This window comes from Pantherophis guttatus, chromosome 1, assembly GCF_059756535.1.
Source record: "Pantherophis guttatus breed Tessera chromosome 1, ASM5975653v1, whole genome shotgun sequence".
NCBI classification, from domain to species: domain Eukaryota; kingdom Metazoa; phylum Chordata; class Lepidosauria; order Squamata; family Colubridae; genus Pantherophis; species Pantherophis guttatus.
This window is the reverse complement of record NC_142063.1, coordinates 79698733-79718888: the sequence shown is the minus strand read 5'-3', so window position 1 is coordinate 79718888 and position 20156 is coordinate 79698733. Positions and strand designations below refer to the sequence as shown.

Sequence of the window (20156 nt, the reverse complement as noted above, 5' to 3'; positions counted from 1 at the left end):
AAGACTCATTCTTGACTCAACTAATGAGTGAATGTATTCCTTTAAAACATTTTATGTTTTAAATCTTGACTGAAACTCCAGACAGTTTACAACCCAGAAATAAAACAATATTCTATTTGTGATAAAATAAAAACATTTAAAACAAGTATTACCAGATTTTCAGTTCAAAATGGCACATCTGACATGTGAGTGTAATTTGGGGAAATGCCACGGGGAAAGGGTATCATTTGAACCACATTTTCATTCCCAATGTTGAGTGGGTAAGCCTGAACCCAGTGCATTCTAATGCTCGGTATCAGTGAATTCCAGTCTTAAATCTCTTTTTCTGGTACTTTATGATGCTGTAGAAAAGGAAGAGAAGCGTCAATAATTTATATACATGTCATGTATATGTTTGTAATTTATACACATATGTTTGATATCAAAACACAACAATCTGCAATTAAGATTCAATCCAGTCACAGTATCTTGCAGGGTGAAAAGATCATGAAGTGGGAAAGTCTTAATTTTACCATTTGCTCCACATGGCTATGCTCATTTTTTCATAATAACTCATCCTAAGTGGGTGTGATAAAAATTTTATTTTTTCACTTCAGTCTGTCATCTGGTCTGAACATTAGTTTAATTCAGAAATTCTAAAGCCATAATCTGTAGTTTTCAAAACACTACACTTAGCAAAGTTAAAGAAGTGAATTAATGCCTTATATTTCCATATCAGTCTCAATAATCATATCCTCTGCATTCAAGAAGGGATATCAAAAACCCTCTGACAGTAGTTATCATTGTAGAGATTATATTCATGAAATTTTCAGGACAATTTGACCTAAAATGATCATTTTAAGGCATATTTAAAATTAAATATATAAAAAGAAGTTTGAGACAATACATTGATGTAGCATGGTTGTATAAACTCTGCCAAGAAAAGTGTATTACATTTCTGATTCTTCAGTACTATAACTTTGAATTCTGGATCCAGAAATCAAATCAAATCAAATCAATAAATTACAACATCCCAATTGGGCTCCAAATTTTGATCAGATAATTTCTACATAGTATATACTCTAGTCATCTTCGTTACTGCAGACTTTTAAATCAAGAGTTCATAATATGATGTTATGTTTTTTCTCCATTACAGCAAATTGACAGGATGATAAATGTCAATGCCCTAGCTATATGCAAGGTAAGTGCCATTTTTGGGAAGTTGTGCTAATGCAGGAGAATTGACTATTTTCATATAAAGTAATAAAAGTATTTGTTTAAAACAATTCGTGTGCAATTTCATCTCTGTAAAGCAGGTGCAATTATAGAGGCTTCTCTGTTGAGTTTCTTCATAAGTCCATTTTTGTCTAGACTCTAGCATAAAGCATTTGTCTAGACTCTTGTCTAGACTATTAACATAAATAGAGGCTCTAGCAGCCTCTAGAAGTTTCTATTTATGTTAATAGTATAACATTTTCCTGGAGAAGAGAAGGTAAAAGGTACTTGAAGTTGTTCATACCTGCGCCTGTCAAGCCATTTTGGTATTTTTTTTAGACAAATGTTTTCTTATTCTAGAAAAGAGGTATGTAGAAAGTATCAATATGCTACATCAGAAATATAGGTAGTCCTCGATTTATGACTACAATTGAGCCCAAAATTTCTGTTGCTAAATGAGATAGTTGTTAAGTAAGTCTTGCCCTATTTTATGACCTTTCCTGCTACAGTTAAGTGAATCACAGCAGCTGTTAGGTAAGTAACACGGTTGTTAAGTGAATCTGTCTTTCCCATTGATTTGCTTGTCAGAAGGCTTCAAAAAATGATGCCGGGACACTACAGCTGTCATAAATATGAGTCAGTTGCCAATAGCTAAATTGGATCATAGAAATAGCATTTACAGTAGTGACCAAAATTGTGGAAACCTTTTGGGGAAACTATATTTTTCTTCTAATTTCTTCATAACTGTAGCCTTGTTCACTTAATAATACTATTTTACATTGCCTTCTGGGTGACCAGTCAACGTTTTGCACCATTACTTTATTAAATTACTTTAATTTTATTACATTTTACAAGCTCACTTAATGAAAGAACACAAAAAACCCCAACCAATTTGATAGCGATCACATAACACACTGACAGATGTCCTCCTCTCAGCTTCAATACATGACATCAATAACTGAATACTACTGCGATCTGATTGGCTCATTGCCAAAACAAGATGACCCTTGATTGGCTCTCTAAACATATGCTCATTGGCTACAATCAGATGAAAGAAAGCTACCTGATATCAACCTAAGCAAGTTGTGCTTCTTTTTTCTGGTTATTTGGCTATAACTTTTCATACAGATAATTGAACAAACTTTGTTGCATTACATTTTTGATTAAATTATCTTTCCATTGATATATAATTTTATGGTACTACTCCAAAAAAAGTGGTGTTATTAGCCATCAGATCTCAAAAATACACTTTTCCCAAAAGGTTTCCACAATTTTGGCCATTACTGTAGTCACTTCGACCATATACTGCTTCACTGTGCTTCACAGCACTCTCTAAGCGGTTTTACAGAACCAGCATATAAATTCCAGCATTTGTTTTGAATTTGTTTCAGTTTTTTAGAATGCCGAGTTCTCTTACTAAATTGGTCCCTAATATACTGCATTACATTTTGTATCTGAAATATAATCATCTGAAACTAGTATGATCTTTTAATTTATCTAATTCAAGTAATTGCATGGCAATTTATCATAAACAGCCAATATGATTTTTAAAAATGGTTAATAATGAAATGTCACAGAAAATTTTGCATCATTATCTTTTCCACAATTCTTTGTCAGACTGTGTATTAGGGGAACAGGTGGCAAAAGAAGCCCAATGTTAGGGCAGATGTTGTGGCCATAAAACTTGCAATTTGAATTAGATTCAAAATGAAAATTGTAGATTGGATCATAATGGTGGTTATACTGTAAAAAACAGTATATTTTTTGATAAAATGCATTCTTTTTTAATGGTAACTGCTATAGTACAGTTGATATATTAAAATATAAATTAAGTTTCTCATGGTTTTGGCTGGAGAACCATTTTTTCTGATATAACAATTTATTTCAAAAATAAGAAAACTATTTTTTCTTACTTTCAGAATCATTTTTTAATATTAAAAGCTGGCTAACACAAATTGTTGCATAAGATAAAAGGCAGCATTAGGTGATCTGTGGCAAAATAAAATAATTGTAGCTTTCAGTGGCTTTCTTTTCTAGATTACTTACTTACTTATTTAGGAACATTTATATGGCCGCCCAACTTACTCAGTGATTACAAAACAATGGAAATTTTTATCTTTAAAAATCACAAAGCAAAAACTTTTGATTTCTTTGTGTGATCAACAGCCTGGAAAATGTTCATCTTTTTTGCCTATTTATGCTGTACCTTCTTTTCCTCTTAAGATGAAATGGATTATGAGAAGTGCCTCATACAATCTCCCACTTAATCATGCTGGCTGAGACGTATAGAATTGTAATCCATGATCAGTTGACTTTTGTTTCATAATTCTGGTAAGCCAGAGGTGTCAAACTCGCGGCCCACGGGCCAGATGCATCACATGCTGGCCCCGCCCACCCCCGTTTTAGTGAAAGGGAAAGTCGCAATATATCACGTGACGACGTGATGACGCGACTTGGACACCCCTCCTATAAGTGATCTAGACTGTCATTGCTGATACCTCTCATATAATTGCATTGTTCAACCACTTTTGCTTCCCTTGCTGTAATATTAATTAAATTTGATTTCTTGCACTGTCTAGCATCAGCACTAGATATTTGAGAAATTTACCTGTGTAACATACAGAAGTTCTGAAACCATACTATGATAATACAAAATCAGACAGACTGATTAAGTTGTTTATAAGTGCAGCTTATCTGGGTTGCTCAACATGTTTTATTAAAGAACCAAACTGCATAAGTAGAATAAAAATACACTGCCTTACAAATGACGGCCTTCAAATTCTTCTATAATTCTTTGAGGTGAAGAGAGGTCAGCTGTTTTGTGAGAGGGCTTTCCTCAGTCTGTTTTCTGCATATTACTCAATCGTTTTTTTAAATATATTTTTTTCAGATGACACAATTGGTGCTTCCTCGCATGGTGGAAAGGTGAGTCACATAAACACATCCAGTCAGCCATTATTATTTATAGGGGAAAATCCTTTCTTTGAAAAATTCATTACTGTGACTAATCAGTCAGGCCTCCATGTTTTATTGGCAGTGTAATGCTGTGTGAGTCATGGGATTGGGTGCATGAATCATCAGACCGTGAAAGCCTATCTTTACTTGATTCCCTTTTTTATTTTATTTTCACTGTTTGGTGATTTCTTTTTAAAATGGAATTTAAAAACCTGAATGACTCATCAGTGAGAACTCAACAACAAGCTACTCTCTGTGTGGGTGGCTATGTTTCTGGGATGTTCCTGGGAATAACCTTAAAGCCATTCCTGAGTATCACTGGAAGGAAAACAGAGAGAATAGAGAGAACAAGCTTTACTTATATGGCAAGTACAGAAAATTCATGCACAAAAGCACAAGACTCTGGAATAATAAGGGGTTAAGCGGTGGCAACCTTTCAGTATTAGTGTAGATTGTACTTTTGGCATTTTTCCAGTTATGCCGTTGTTACATGAGGTAGATAATTTTTCTGTAAAATTAAAAATTATTGCTTGCCTAAAGGTAAAGGGTCCCCCTCGCACATATGTGCTAGTCATTCCCGACTCTTGCTTGCTTAGTTCCTTCCAATTATATGGATAGATAAAACCATTTTATCACAAGTATCTCTCATCTTCATCCAGCTTGATATACTTCTTTTTGAACCAGGGTATTTGGTTCTGCATTACAGTGTATTCTGCTGCCTGCAGATTCTTTCCTCCTTGCCTAAGTAGTCCATTTTTCTATCCAGACTCATTTGTTCAGGTCTCTTCATGGTTGGAGAAAGCCAAAAAACTTAGAGATTTTGGCCATTAAAAACATTTTTCCTTCTTGACTGTTTAAAGAATTATTGATTGAGCAAGATCTTCCTTGGTTTCACATAAGCTCTTGCTGAAATTAAACTTGGTGCTGAAGTCTTATTTTTTGGTGCAATCTCCTGGATTTGATAAGTAAAAAGAATATCTTCCCCATATCAGTTTCATAGTTTTTGAATGCTTCTGAGTTGAACTTTGTCACATTCTCAGGGTTAAGCTTCCCATCTAGCTTTTCATATTTACTATTTAACACATCAATAGTTTTGCATAATGTTTTGCAAATGGATTTTTGCATAAAATCCATTCACCTGTACAAGAATCATTGTCAGAAACTTCCAGTGGCTCAGATTTTGGTGAAAGGCATTCTCCATTCTGCTTGTTGCAAGCTGGTTGAGAAGAATTCAGATGACAATTATGTGACCCATGTGACACTGTGATGATCATACATTGAATGCTTGCTAGTTGTGAAGTGCCTGAATGATAACCTTCATTATCAACAGGATACTGCGACAGTCATAAATGCAAGGATTGGCCACAATCATAGGGATTTTTTTCTGAACTGTTATAACTTTTAACAGTCATTAAACAAGGCAGTCAGTAAGTGAGGAGTATTGTATGTATATGAGAAACCACCAAGAAATCTTAGGTTTGTATCCTATACTGGGAATTTATTGTTTTTTTTTAAAAAAAAATTAAAAAAAGAGCAGCCAGGAAGAAGGTAGCAGCAGACCATATCTATATTGTTGCCCTGAAAACTACATGGCTATTCTAGGCAATCACTAGGAGTCAAGTGCAAGGATTTTTTATGCAAATACTTATGGATGTTATAGTTAACATTTGCATATTTTAGGCTTCTGTTTTGTTTCAACAAATTTATAATTTATATTCTGTGTGTCTTTCAGGTCCAAGGGAATCATAATTAATGTCACTTCTATGTCTGCATTAGAAAAAATTCCATTTTTAACTCTTTATTCAGCAAGCAAGGTACATATATGGGGAAAACATAGTATGTGTATTTTTTTTCATTCTTCAACTGAACTGCTTATTGGCAAATGCAATATTTGCAATAGTCTTTTTTAAAGAGGATAATGTTTTCCTTATTTCATGAAAGTGAATACAGAGATCTTGGAATTAGTCTTTTTAATTCAGATTTTAAAATGAAATGTACTTATAACTTTGTTGGTGTGGGACAGCCTTCTATTTAAAAATATAGTTTGCCTCCTTCAGCTTTGTGCAAGGAGCCTGAATTTAAGTTGGTTCAAATGCCACTGTTTTAAGGAAGTATTTTCACGTGAGCACAATTCTTAAAACCTTCCAATTGTTTTTATGAATGTATACATTTTGATTTACACTAAGTACATACAGAGTTTTTACTATTTGTAACCAATTATGGTTCCCAAAGCCTAGTTTCTTTCAAGTAATCATAGCAAAGGTTAATAATAAATTCACTTCAGACAATACCCTAAACTGCAGTTATTCTCAAACCAACATCCCTGCTATTCTGGCAGCCACATTAGAGGAGGGAAGAGGGAACATGTGAGCATAGTATACTAATTATATAAACATTCTCTGCCATGGAAGCTTAGTGGCTAACGCTGGCTCAGTCATATCGTGTCTGTCAAAACTACTATTCCCAGGATTATTGCAAGAAAAATATTGGAGGAGGGAATGCTTTCTTTTTTAAATGATATTATTGCTTAAAAATATAAATCAAAGGTATAGAATGCTTAAGTAGCAGTAAATAATAAAATAAATGTAACTAACAAATGTGAAAAAACACAAAAACACTTTACAGAACTTACAAACTTTATATATTTAATTTAATTTATATATTTAATTTATTTAATTTAAATTTACAAGTTTTAAATTACGGGCCAAATTTATAAATTATTTTAACTGTGATGTTATGTATAGATGTTTTTTATCTTGGCTGTTCAGAAGGGCGGTATAGAAATTTGAATAATAAATAAATAAATAAATAAATAAATTTCCAGCTTTCTGGACTGGGGAAGGGGGGCGGGGGTGAAGAGGGGATGGTTCCATGCAAGCGGGCATGCGCGCCTGCTGCATGCACAAATGGAGCATGCATACATGCGCTCACCCATTGCTCATACAAGTGCTCGCCCACCATTTCTGCAGCCTGATTCTGAACCACTCAAGGCCCGGTAGTGGACCAGGGGTTGGAGACTCTTGCTTTATAATAAAAAGGTAGCCAACCAATCCTTGTTAATCACTGAGGTGACAAGAAAGCTTGAAAAAAGTTCCTAAGAGACATATTTAATAGTTTGCAGAAACCTGTGGTTTTATTCAAAATTGGTATCGATAAGTACCTAGAGTTTGAGGAGTGCTATATTGATGTAAGAACTGAGGAAAAAAAGGAAACATACAAAGTGAAGCAAGGTTACTGCCAAAATGTGAGTTCCACACCCAAAAAACTCTTTGTGGCTGGACGGTTGAACACTCAAACCAGTTCCTCATAATCTAAAGTAATGTAGCACGAATACAATCTTGAGTTTTATGACTTTTCTGGAATATATCTTCCTGTTCTGTTTAAGGTATATGAACAATATACTATAGATTATGAATATGTTTAGTTGATCATACAATACAAGTTAGATATACAACTTATATTACTATTTTAATAATTTAATGCCACATTAAGGCCACACTTGGAATACTGCATTCAATTTTGGTCACCATGATGTAAAAAAGATGTTGAGACTCTAGAATGACTGCACAGAAGATCAACAAAGATGCTTAGGGGACTGGAGGCTAAAACATATGAAGAATGGTTGCTGGAACTAGGTATGTCTAGTTTAATGAAAAGAAGGACTAGGGGTGACATGATAGCAGTGTTTCAATATCTCAGGGGTTGCCACAAAGGAGGGAGTCAAGCTATTCTCCAAACCACCTGAGGGCAGGACAACAAGCAATGGATAGAAACTAAGCAAGGAGAGAAGCAATTTAGAACTAAGGAGAAATTTCCTGACAGTGAGAACAATTAATCAGTGTAACAACTTGCCTCCAGAAGTTGTGAATGCTCCAACACTAGAAGTTTTTAAGAAGAGATAGGACAACTATTTTTCTGAAATGGTATAGGGTTTCCTGCCTAAGCAGGGGGTTGGACTTGAAGACCTCCATGGTCCCTTCCAACTCTGTTATTCTATTATTCTGTTACAAGTATTACTCACATTTCCTTACAATGTACAAAATTCGTAGTTTGGAATGCTGTTTTCCACACTACATGGTTTACAATTAATGGCAAGGTATGCAAAATTTACAGTATATGATTTATTTGCAGTTTCATATTGTGCATTCCTACCACTATGTTTCTTTACATGTATTTAGGTTTTTGCAGATTTCTTTTCTCAAGCCGTCAGCCAGGAATACAAAGACAAAGGTATCCTTGTGCAGGTTAGTGTGATTGATCTGTTTTGAAACTGTATGTGTAATTAACCTGATAGTATGGGATGCTAGAGATTAAAATACACTCAAATTATTCCTTATGTGAAAGACAGTTGTAGGTACCATTGCCAAAAATAAATTAGTAGGCAGTTCCTTGAATCAAAGTATTTTCATTATAGTGCTGACTTTATGAAATACCATCTTTAAAGCTTTATTCTGCTAATCGTCTGGCTGATAGAGAGCTTTTAGTTAATTTGGAGTGTTTTTTTATTTACTTGCTTTTACTGCAAGAGTTATGTGACCATTTTTGAACTCTATTTTTTAGCATTAGCATTATACCCTCACATGTTATGTAGCATATTGGGTCTTGGATGAGTACCTCAGCATCTTTCCATGTGAATTTTAGAGTGTTTAAGTCTTCCATGAACTTTCTTTGCCATGTATTTTAAGGGCATCTTCTTGGTCATTTGGCAGAAGGGGAGTCCTTATCATTGCCACCTTTCGGATTCGAACATTCTCCACTTTCAATACTTTTTGAATTCTATCACTACTTAATCTGGGGTTGCAAATGTCCTTTAGGCAATTAACTTAATTATATGTATTCGGTGTCGGAACTCCTCGCTCTGCGAAATTCTCCCCTCTTGCAGGTTTGGCCCTCCACATTATCGAGGGCCTATCTTGATGACGGACTTTGGAGTCCAGAGAGATGGCATGGAGCAAGGAAGAATTTGTGGGGTTTTTTAGGGAAATTTTTTAAGATTTTAAGGGGTTCTGGGAGGGGGGTTTGTAATGATCTTTCTAGAGAAATTGGGAAGAAGACTCTGGGGGATGGGGGGGGAAATCCACCAGGGTCAGAGCCGAGCCCGGCACAGGGTAACGATTTGGGAGGTGTTGGTCGAGGGACTGGGAAAGGGATGGGGGACGATACCTATGAGGTCTGTACCATCAGCACGGTAGATGGGAGGGGCAGATATGGCGGGAGCAGGGGACCATATCATGTGTTGGGGGCTCGCACTCGCTGTCTGAGAGCAATTGCTTGCCCCGGTCCCCATGGCTCCTCTCGGAGACTAGGTGGCTTAGACACTCAGGATCTGGGCCTTCGGCTGATGTTATGCAATGCCAGGTCCGTGGTTAATAAGGCCCCCCTCATTCACGATCTTATACAAGAGGGAGGAACGGACCTGGCGGGTATTACGGAGACCTGGTTGGGCCCGGAGGGTGGCGTCCCTCTGGTTGAAATGTGCCCACCAGGCTTCAGAGCATTCCATCAGCCGAGGGCCCAGGGGAGGGGCGGGGGGGTGGCGGTTATTATTAACGAGGATCTGGGTCCAAGGGAGACCACTGTGCCTCAGATAGCCGGATGTGAGTCCCTCCTTGTGAGGTGGGGCCGTGGGGTGCAGATGGGCTTGTTGCTTACGTACCTGGCTCCCTGCCGCGTGGCAACAGCCCTACCTGAGCTACTCGACGTGATAGCCACGGTGGCAGTAGATACACCCAGGCTTTTAGTCATGGGTGATTTCAACTTGCCATCCGTCGGTGAAACGTCTGAGGTGGCTCAGGAGTTCATGGCTTCCATGACGGCCATGGACCTGACCCAGTTAGTTCATGGCCCTACTCACAGGGGAGGTCACACTCTGGATTTGATTTTTGCCTCTGGCCAGTGGTTGAGTGGTCTTGTTATAGGGGATATAGACACGGAACCCTTGTCATGGACTGACCACTCACTCCTTCGCCTAGATCTTCGAACCGGGACCCCTCGCCGCAGGGAGGCGGACCCAACTAGATGGATCCGCCCCAGGCGCCTGATGGATCCTGATAGGTTCCAGACGGAGCTTGGGCCATTTCCTGAGGATCTAGCACATGACTCGGCCGAGGACCTGGTAGCCGCCTGGGATCGGGCGGCTGGTGGGGCCTTGGACCGAGTTGTGCCTTTGCGGCCTCTGACCCGATGCCGATCCCGGGCGGCTCCTTGGTTTACTGAGGAGCTGAGGGAAATGAAGCGCCGGAAAAGACGCCTGGAGAGCGGTTGGAGGGCCAGTCTCGCTGAATCTGATCGAACACTGGTAAGGTCGCATATTAAGGCCTACCTAGTGGCGATAAAGACGGCAAAGTCTAACTACTTTTCCGCCTCTATTGCGTCATCAGGGAATCGTCCGGCTGCCCTGTTTAGGGTGACCCGCGCCCTGCTCCATCTGGGAGTGCGGGAGGATCCCTTAGAAGGCAGGGCGGAGGATTTCGGATAATACCTGTATGACAAAATCGCTCAGATCCGGGGGGATTTGGACTCTGACTGGGTAGATCAGGGCAGGGTGACGAGGAACAGTCTTGAGAATGTTATCTGGGAGGAGTTTGATGCTGTGACTCCCGATGATGTGGACAGGATTTTGGGGAGACTTAGTGCGGCCACATGTTTACTGGACCCGTGTCCCTCCTGGTTGGTACTGGCTTCCCGGGAGGTTACACGAGGCTGGCTCCAGGGCGTCATTAATGCTTCGTTGAGTGAAGGTCACTTCCCCGCTGCCCTGAAAGAGGCGGTGGTGAGGCCTCTCCTCAAGAAGCCGTCCCTGGATCCAGCAATATTGGCTAACTATCGTCCTGTCTCCAACCTTCGCTTCATTGCGAAGGTTGTTGAGAGTGTGGTTGCGCAACAGTTTCCACAATTCCTGGAGGAAACATCCTATCTAGATCCGTTCCAGTCGGGTTTCAGGTCTGGGCACAGCACGGAAACGGCATTGGTCGCGTTGGTGGATGATCTCTGGAGGGCTCGGGACAGGGGTTATTCCTCTGTTCTGGTCCTATTAGATCTCTCAGCGGCTTTTGATACCATCGACCATGGTATCATGCTGCACCGGCTGGAAGAGTTGGGGGTGGGAGGCACTGTTGCGGTGGTTCTCCTCCTTTCTCTCAGACCGGTCGCAGTTTGTGTTGGCAAGGGAGCAGAGGTCGACCTCGAGGCCTCTCATCTGTGTAGTGCCACAGGGATTGGTCCTCTCGCCCCTTCTGTTCAACATTTATGTGAAGCCGCTGGGTGAGATCATCCGTGGCTTTGGGGTGAGATACCATCAGTACGCTGATGATACCCAGCTGTACATCTCCACCCCAGGCCACCCCAACGATGCCCTTGAAGTGATGTCCCAGTGCCTGGAGGCTGTGCGGATCTGGATGGGGAGGAACAGGCTCAGGCTCAACCCTTCCAAGACTGAGTGGCTGTGGCTCCCGGCATCCCGATATAGTCAGTTGACTCCATCACTGACTATTGGGGGCGAGTCTTTGGCCCCCACTGAAAGGGCTTGCAATCTGGGAGTCCTCCTGGATAGGCAGCTGTCTTTGGAGGAACATCTGACGGCTGTTACCAGGGGGACCTTTTATCAGGTTCGCCTGATTCGCCAGTTGCGGCCCTTTCTTGATCGGGATTCCTTGTGCACAGTCACTCACGCCCTCGTCACCTCTTGCCTTGACTAGTGCAACGCTCTCTACATGGGGCTCCCCTTGAAGAGCACCCGGAGGCTCCAGCTGGTCCAGAATGCAGCAGCGCGGGTAGTGATGGGAGCAACATGGCGCTCCCATGTAACACTGCTCCTGCGCGAGCTGCAGTGGCTCCCGGTGGTCTTCCGGGTGCGCTTCAAGGTGTTGGTTATCACCTTTAAAGCGCTCCATGGCATAGGGCCTAGCTATCTCCGAGACCGCCTGCTGCTACCGACGACCTCCCATCGACCTGTGCGCTCCCACAGGGAGGGCCTCCTCAGGGTGCCATCAGCCAAACAATGTAGGCTGGTGGCCCCCAGGGGGAGGGCCTTCTCTGTGGGGGCTCCCACCCTCTGGAATCAGTTGCCCCCGGAGATAAGAAGAATCCATGACCTCAATGCCTTCCGTCGTTCCCTGAAAACCCATCTTTTTCAGCAAGCCGGGTTGGCTTAAGAAAATTTTTTTAAATTCTTTTAATTAGTCTGTGATTCTTAACTCTCGGGCCAAAATTTATATATATTTTTAAATGTTTTAATACTTGTATTCTATGTTTTTTATCTTGGCTGTACACTGCCCTGAGTCCTCAGGGAGAAGGGCGGTATATAAATTGGAAATTAAATTAAATTAAATTAAATTAAATTAAATTAAATTAAATTAAAGTTGTAGGGTCACATGATCCCCCATTTCCTACATATTACCTTGCATTTTAGAAAATGAAGTTAAAATCTCGTCTCCTTCATCAGCCTCTGCAGTAGGGTATTTCCATTTACAGCAGGGGTGTCAAACTCAATTTCATTGAGGGCCACATCAGGGTTTGACCTTGGGGGGGAGGTGAAGTGGGTGTGGTCAGGGTGAATGTGGCCAGCTCGATGTCACTTGTGTCGGGGGTGCCTGAACACTCTGCCAGTGAAAACGGGCTCCTGAGCTCCATTTTCGGCTGCGATGGCCTCCTGCAACCTTCTGCCAGTGAAAACAGAGCTTGGGAGTGCCACCTGTGGCCCTCGCGACTTCCATTTTTGGCTGCTATCGCCTCCTGCAACCTTCTGCCAGCAAAAACGGAGTTTGGGAGAGCTCCATTTTCGCTGGCAGAGGGACTGGAGGCTGGTCCTTCGCTGTTTCCAGCGCACCCTCGCAGGCCAGATCTAAGCACCCAGCAGGCCGGATCCAGTCCCCGGGGCCTTGAGTTTGACACCCCTCATTTACAGCATTTTCTAACATCAGGAACATTCAAAAGAGTATAATGAAAATTTAAAAATATCAAAAGAGCATGGGAAGCAAAGACTGTGAAGACATGCCACATCCCCCAAAATGACAAAATTTTAGAGCAATTACTTAACTCTTCTAAATAATTTATTTTCCACTGCATGTGAGAAGATGTTTTTTTAAAAAAACTAGAAGAGGATCACTGGGGCTGGAATGCAAGCTACTGTATACCACCCTGATTGCAGGGAAGCTACACCTATTAGGTTGGTCCACTCCAAGTTAATTAATGGATCAAATTAGATTTCAGAAGGAGCTTGGGGTTGTTCTGGAGGGCTTACTGCATGTCTGACTGAGGTCCTGACAGCATTGGTTGCACTTTTAGATGACTTCTCTGAGAACAGGATGATAAGGTGCACACTTGACCTTTCAGGCCTGTCAATCATGATATCTGGAGTGGTGTTGGGAATGGGTGGCACAGTGTTGTGCTTGTTTTTAATTCTTCCAGGAAAAATGAGGAAAAACAAGCATAACACTGTGCCAAACTATTAAAAAAATAATTACTCAGATAAGTATTAGTAAACAGCAAAAAAAAAAATAGATTTTTTTTAACCTTAGGAAAACATGATGATCTGAAAAAAATGAAACTAGATTAATCAAACTTTAAAACTCTTGTTAAATGGAAAACGGGTAATTTAGGAATAAGAGCCAGTTTAGTGTATTTGGTAGGCATCAGGCTAGAAACATGAAGACTATGAGTTCTAATCCTGCCTTAAGCACAAAGCCAGCTGGTTGACCTTGTAGCATCACTCTCTCTCAGCCCTAGGAAGGAGGCCAGGGCAAACCATTTTTGAAAAGCCATGCGAAGAAAGCTGCAACGACTTGTCCAGGCAATTTCCAAGAATCAGACACAATTGAATGGAGGAAGAAAATTAGAAATATCTTGCTAATATGGAATCTTTTGTTAAAGTAACATCCTGAGGACCAGTTTTTAAGTGAAAAACTGCAAAATGATACCTCTTTTAACAGTATTACAATATTTAATATTTTATCCTTTGGTGCTACCCAGTACGATAATCGAGCAATGCAGTTTGAAGATTAAATTTCCATTTCAAAATACCTCAGTACAATGTTCCTAATGAATTAATCCATGATACATAAGCTACGTACACTTAATATCAGATAAATTGATCTTTAACTCAGTCATGTATGAACAAAGGAGATCATTTAATGTTGCTCCTAAATCAATGATTTATTGTAGCCAACCACAATTGGGACTAGCAGCTGTATTATTTAATGAAGCGGTTGCTAAGTGGGAAATCACATTTCCTCATGTCCCCCTCCCTTTGGAATGTTTACCCTGGTGTTGGGATAGCTAACTCAAAATTTGCAAGAATAATTAGTTTCAGGCCTTCCTCTTTAGTTTGTCTCCTAACTACTTCCCCACTCTTTTCAATGCTTATTCCAGCTGGGTGCTGGAATGCTTTCAATGTGTAGAAGTAATTCTTAACTTAAAACCACGGTTGGGACCAGAATTTTCATTGCTAAGCAAGGCAGTTGTTAAAACCTGCCTGGGCCCAAAGCATAACTGAATGTGGGCTGCCACTTCAGGGTAGCTCTTTAATCTACCATTTCCCCAATGGAAGTTTATAATCGTGTTCATATAATGACATGAATGACACTGTGAATATCACACTTCTCCGTCATAGTGGAAGCAGCATACAAGAATGGGTTGTCTCTATCGGCCAATGAGACTGAGTCTGTCAAAGCTATGAGGACACTCCCTCTGCCAACGGTCCAGCTTTTGACTCAGTCTGGTCGAAGGCTGTTGTGGTTTTATTAGCTCACCCATTTCTGGATAGCTGCTTCACTTTTATTTAGAATTTTATTTAGATTTTTTCTTGATTTTTGTTTCCTTTGTGTTTCTGTGTTTTGTGCTTGAACTGACAGCCTGCTCCCAGGCTAGGCTGGTGGAGTGGGCTTTTCCAGTGAGAAAGGCTGTTAGCCAGATATTGCTGAGTAACTGGCCAGAGGTTTTATTCCTGGCAGGGCAGCGAGCGAAGTCCACCTTGCTACCACTGACTCTTGGGCTGCGCTGGGCTCAAAATCGCCCATTTCCACTCGGACGCTTCCGTGTGTCGGGCTGTCAGCCGAGGACCTGTCAAACGGCTGAGGCAAGAGACAAACAGTGAGTTCAGCGCCGGGCAGCTGCCCCTTTAGCCCAGCCTCAGCCTTCGGGCCTTTGAGGCATCGGAGTCCCTGCCCGTTATCCGTGCAAACTCCCCTGATAGCACGAAGCCGTTTTGCCGTGCTTGGAGCGCAGTGGAGCTGTTTAAGCCAACCTGTGATTTTTAAATGGCGGAGGAAGCCACGGCAGCCACCGTGAGTGCTGGGGCCAGCACGCCCATCATGAATCCAGCTCTCTTGGCCCCTGACAGGACAGATTTGGCGGCCACTTTGGGCAGCGAGCCTCGGACAAGAGAACTAAGGCAAAGACCCCCAAACATCGGGGAGCCTCCCAGAAGTCCTCTAAGGCTTCAGAGGCTGATGCAGCAAGAAGGCACAAGGCGTTCAATCGAGAGATCAAAAAAGCCGTGAGGAGGGCGGACAGACAGATCATCCCTCAGGAGGCCCTTGATAGGGATAACCATTCCCGCCTTTTTGCATTGCAGCCGTTAGAGCTGCTGGAGGATTTTGACAGCCGGCCAGAATTACAATGGTCGCCAGATGGCGCTAGCGAACACAGGGAGTCTAGTCTGCCCAGCAACAAGGAACTGGCCTCTCAGGCTCGTCAGGGAAGTTCTGCCTGGCAACAACCTGTCAGACAGAGACCTGCTCAGGTAGAGGCTTCCTTTACTCCGCTGGCTGCTGGCCTTAGAGCAGAACAGCTGTCTCCAAGTATGGGGGACATAACTGCGGCTGCAATTTCAAAGGGGATAGCAGCTGGTCTTCAGCAGGGACAAAGAGCTGCCTCCCTACATACCTTGCCTTTACAGAATGTGGAGGCTGAAGGATTTGTAAACACCCAGGGATCTTATTCCCCCAGTCATTCTCATCATTCATCAGTGTCTGGGGAGGAGACAGACAGAGATCTAGACTTTTCAGAGGATGAGGGATTACTGCCTGAGCAACCAGAATTTTCAGGATTTTTCAAGCCTGCAAAGTTCAAATCATTGCTGTTTAAGGCCAGGAAGTCAACTAATATGGCTATGGCTCCTGCTTCTATGGATCCTGCCCCAGGTCCTTCTGATATGACAGGCTCTTTATTTTCCGAGCCGGTTAGTGAAGCCAAGGTGGTACCATCTCCTCGCCTTTTCCTGGACGTTGTTAAACGCCAGTGGTCTGCACCAGCGATTGGGCCTAACCCTGGTTCTCTGGATAAGAGGCTGTATAACATTGGCCCAGAGTTATCGCAGGCACTGATCCTGCCTTCAGTTGATGCACCTGTAGCTGCTTTGGTGGTGCAAACAGTTCTCCCCAAGGTGCCCGAGGAAGCTCTCAAACCTGAGGATAGAAAATCTGAGCAGACCCTTAAGAAGACACATCAGGCGGCTTCCTGGGCTATCTGGGCCCCATTTGAGCCACTACATGAGGCCACGCTCCGCTTCCTGTCCTACAAGGTGGCCTTCTTGGTGGCCGTAACATCGGCTAGACGGACCTCGGAGTTGGCAGCGCTTTCCATCAGACAGGACCTTTGTGTGTTCCACCCTAACCGGGTGGTTTTACATTTAGATTCTTCTTTCCTCCCAACGATAAATACATGGTTTTATAGGGCCAAGGAACTAGTCCTTCCTGATTTTTGTCCCAATCCAGTGCACCCTCTGGAACAGAAGTGGCACACGCTGGACGTAAAGCGAATGCTCCAGATTTATGTTAAATGAACTTCCTCCTTTAGGAGAACGGAGTCGCTCTTTGTCTCCTTCCAACCTGCCACCTTAGGGGCTAAGGTAACATCCTCTACCCTGGGCCGCTGGATTTGGGTGTGTATCGCCAGATCTTATGAGGTTCAGGCCCTTCCTTTGCCCAAGAGTATTACAGCACACTCCACAAGGAGCGCGGCCACAAGTGTGGAGTGGGCAACGCAGGCATCTCTGGAAGAGGTTTGTCATGCGGCTACTTGGTCATCCCCGTCGCCCTTTATCAGGCACTATAAACTAGACAGCTATGCCTCGGCTGAGGCGACTTTTGGTAGGCGGGTCCTACAGAGTGTGCATACTGATATGGAGGCCTCGGGCCAGGCTGCAGTCCACCTGTAGGGGCACCACCGCTTTGGTATGTCCCATTCCTGGATGCTGCCTTCACTATGACGGAGAAGGAGCGTTGGTCCTACCTGATATGATCCTTCTCGTTGACTGGAGGCAGGATCCAGCCCCTCCCTAGCTTAGGGCTGGCCCTCGGTTCCCCTGGGGATAGCAGCTGGACTGACCACATTGAGTCTATCACTTCATCTTCGCCAAAAGCTGGACCGTTGGCAGAGGGAGTGTCCTCACAGCTTTGACAGACTCAGTCTCATTGACTGATAGACGAGACAACCCATTCCTGAATGCTGTCTCCGCTCAACGAGAAGGATCGTATCAGGTAGGACCAATGCTCCCTTTGGGCCTAAAGTTATTTTTTCAGCACTGTCATAATTTCAAATGGTCACTGAACGAAGTGCTTGGTAAGAGAGGACTACCTATATCCGTGATGGCGAACCTATTGCACATGTACCAGAAGTGGCACACAGAGCCCTCTCTGTGGGCATGTGCGCCATTGCCAGCTCTTCTGGTTTCCGGCCAGGTAGTCTTTGCGGGCACTGGAGTGCTGGAAAACAGCCTGAAAGCAGCCTGAAAAAAAGCCAAAAAAACAAGCCATTTTGGGGTCTTTTTCAGACCATTTTTCAGGGTGTTTTTGGCCTGAAAAATGCCTGCAAAACACCCTGAAAACGACCCAAAAAATGCCTTGAAAATGGCCTGAAAAACAGCCTAAAATGGCCCCAAAATGGTCTGAAAACAGCCCAAAAAAATGGCCAAAACTGGTCAAAAGACAGGCATGCGAGTGCTGGCCAGCTGGTTTTCGGGTTTGCAGTGCTCTGGCACGTATACATGCACACACATGCACATGCATGCACGTGTGTTCTGGTTTGGGCACTTGGTGCCGAAAAGATTTGCTATCACTGACCTATATTAACCATATGATTCTTACTATAATATGTTGTCACTATAACAGTTTCTATGTTTAAATTGTTTTATAGCACATGTCTGTTGTAGATATTAAATAAGACTTTAAAACAATATACAGGGACAAACCGTTAGATATAAATTTAATAAAATAATGCTCTTTCCTTTTCAGACTGTTCAACCATATTTTGTCATGACAAAAATGTCTAAACTTCGTAGAACAAATATATATAGACCCACTCCTGAACAATATGTAAAATATTCCCTCAATACGATTGGTCGGGAAACGGTAACTTGTGGATATCCATCTCATGCTTTTGTGGTATGTATATTTAAAGAGAGATTCCAATTTCCAAGTGTGTCTATAACTTGCTTACATTTATTAATCCATTGATACCTTGGACTTTAACAACTTAGTAACACATCTTTTTCTGCCTCTCTTTCTTAGAAATGGATTGGAACAAATGTATTGCCTGAGTGGTATAGCAAAAAAACTATCACAGAAACGGCCTTAAAATCAAGAGCTTACCATTTAAAGAAACTAAAGGAAAACTAAGCTACATTGCCTTGACGAGAACCCTGGTATTTTTAAAATCTACTTGGAAGTATCAAATACTTAGTCCTATGTTATAGTTTTTGTATGGGATATTCTGAGGGAAATTGGAGACTGGCAAGAAGAAAATATATATGTACATACCTCAGTGGTGAAATCCAAATTTTTTTACTACTGGTTCTGTGGGTATGGCAGGGGAAGGATACTGCAAAATCCCCATTCCCTCCCCACTCCTGGGGGAAGGATATTGCAAAATTTCCATTCCCACCCCACTCTGGGCCAGCCAGAGGTGGCATTTGCCGGTTCTCCGAACTACTCAAAATTTCTACTACAGGTTCTCTGAACTACTCAAAATTTCCGCTACCAGTTCTCCAGAACCTGTCAGAACCTGCTGAATTTCACCCCTAATATACCTATATGAGATGTGTAGAAAAATTAGTTAACAATGTCTACATTATATACTGCTCTGGAACCATTCTGTTTTGTGTTATATAATTATTAAACAATATTTTCAATTAATAGTCTTACTGAAGTGCATTAGTAGTGTTTCAGATAGGTTCATTTTGAGAAATGTGATTGAAATTGAAATATAACAATATGGAATTTGTAACGTCACTACCAATAATAGAGTCACATTATTCTCTATTTTAACTAAAAATCTGTTATTTCCTCAATTTTGATATTTCAAGAAATATCCCTTATTGAAATTGAGATTTTAAAAATTACAAGATTAGCTATAGGATCTATCTCGTTAACATGAATGTGAATGTTCATTATGTAATAGTCAGCTTCAAGCATCACAATAATGCTTTATTCCTTACAAAGCTTAAGAATTACAGCTAAATATAATGCTGGCACTGACTTCATATGTTCACAATGTTTTGTTTGTTTTTTACTAATCACAATACTGTAAGTAAAATTGTACTTTGTGTGAACTGTCATAGCAAATATTTTAAAATATTTGCAACAGCAGGCAGGATTTTGATTACCTGCATGTTCTCTTAATATAAACGTTTATGGGTTGGGACCAGGACGTGCTTTTGAGATTCCATCTCTATAACGAGATGGGGGAGCTCTTTGAGTGATATGAGATGTATTATAGAAGACTGCAACACAAAGGATAATGAGAGAAAGAACATAAGCATGTCTGGACAGCCTGTCTTCTTGCATAAGAATTCTTGTCTCCAGAATTAAAAGAAGTCACTCCAAATGTTGAGAATACATTTAACAAGGATTTGTTAATCCTTCATTGTAACTTATTGAAATGAAAAATCACCTTCTTAAGACTTGTAGTTTTATCTATCTTTACATGAAAATTAAGATTTGACTTTTTATTTCCTTAAATCTTATTGCTTGTATATTCAGAACAAATAAAATGAAAATACTTTAACATGT

General features: G+C 41.5%; 1 protein-coding gene across 1 annotated transcript in view; it reads left to right on the top strand.

Moving 5' to 3' along the window:
- Nucleotides 1-20156, top strand: part of HSD17B12 (hydroxysteroid 17-beta dehydrogenase 12) — a 60004-nt gene extending 39848 nt beyond the window's left edge. The window contains exons 6-11 of the mRNA XM_034417404.3: nt 1136-1180; nt 4085-4119; nt 5882-5963; nt 8328-8393; nt 18381-18530; nt 18657-20156. Of these exons, the coding sequence (XP_034273295.1) occupies nt 1136-1180; nt 4085-4119; nt 5882-5963; nt 8328-8393; nt 18381-18530; nt 18657-18764 (486 nt within the window). The 3' untranslated portion in view covers nt 18765-20156. The remainder of the gene's footprint in view (nt 1-1135; nt 1181-4084; nt 4120-5881; nt 5964-8327; nt 8394-18380; nt 18531-18656) is intronic.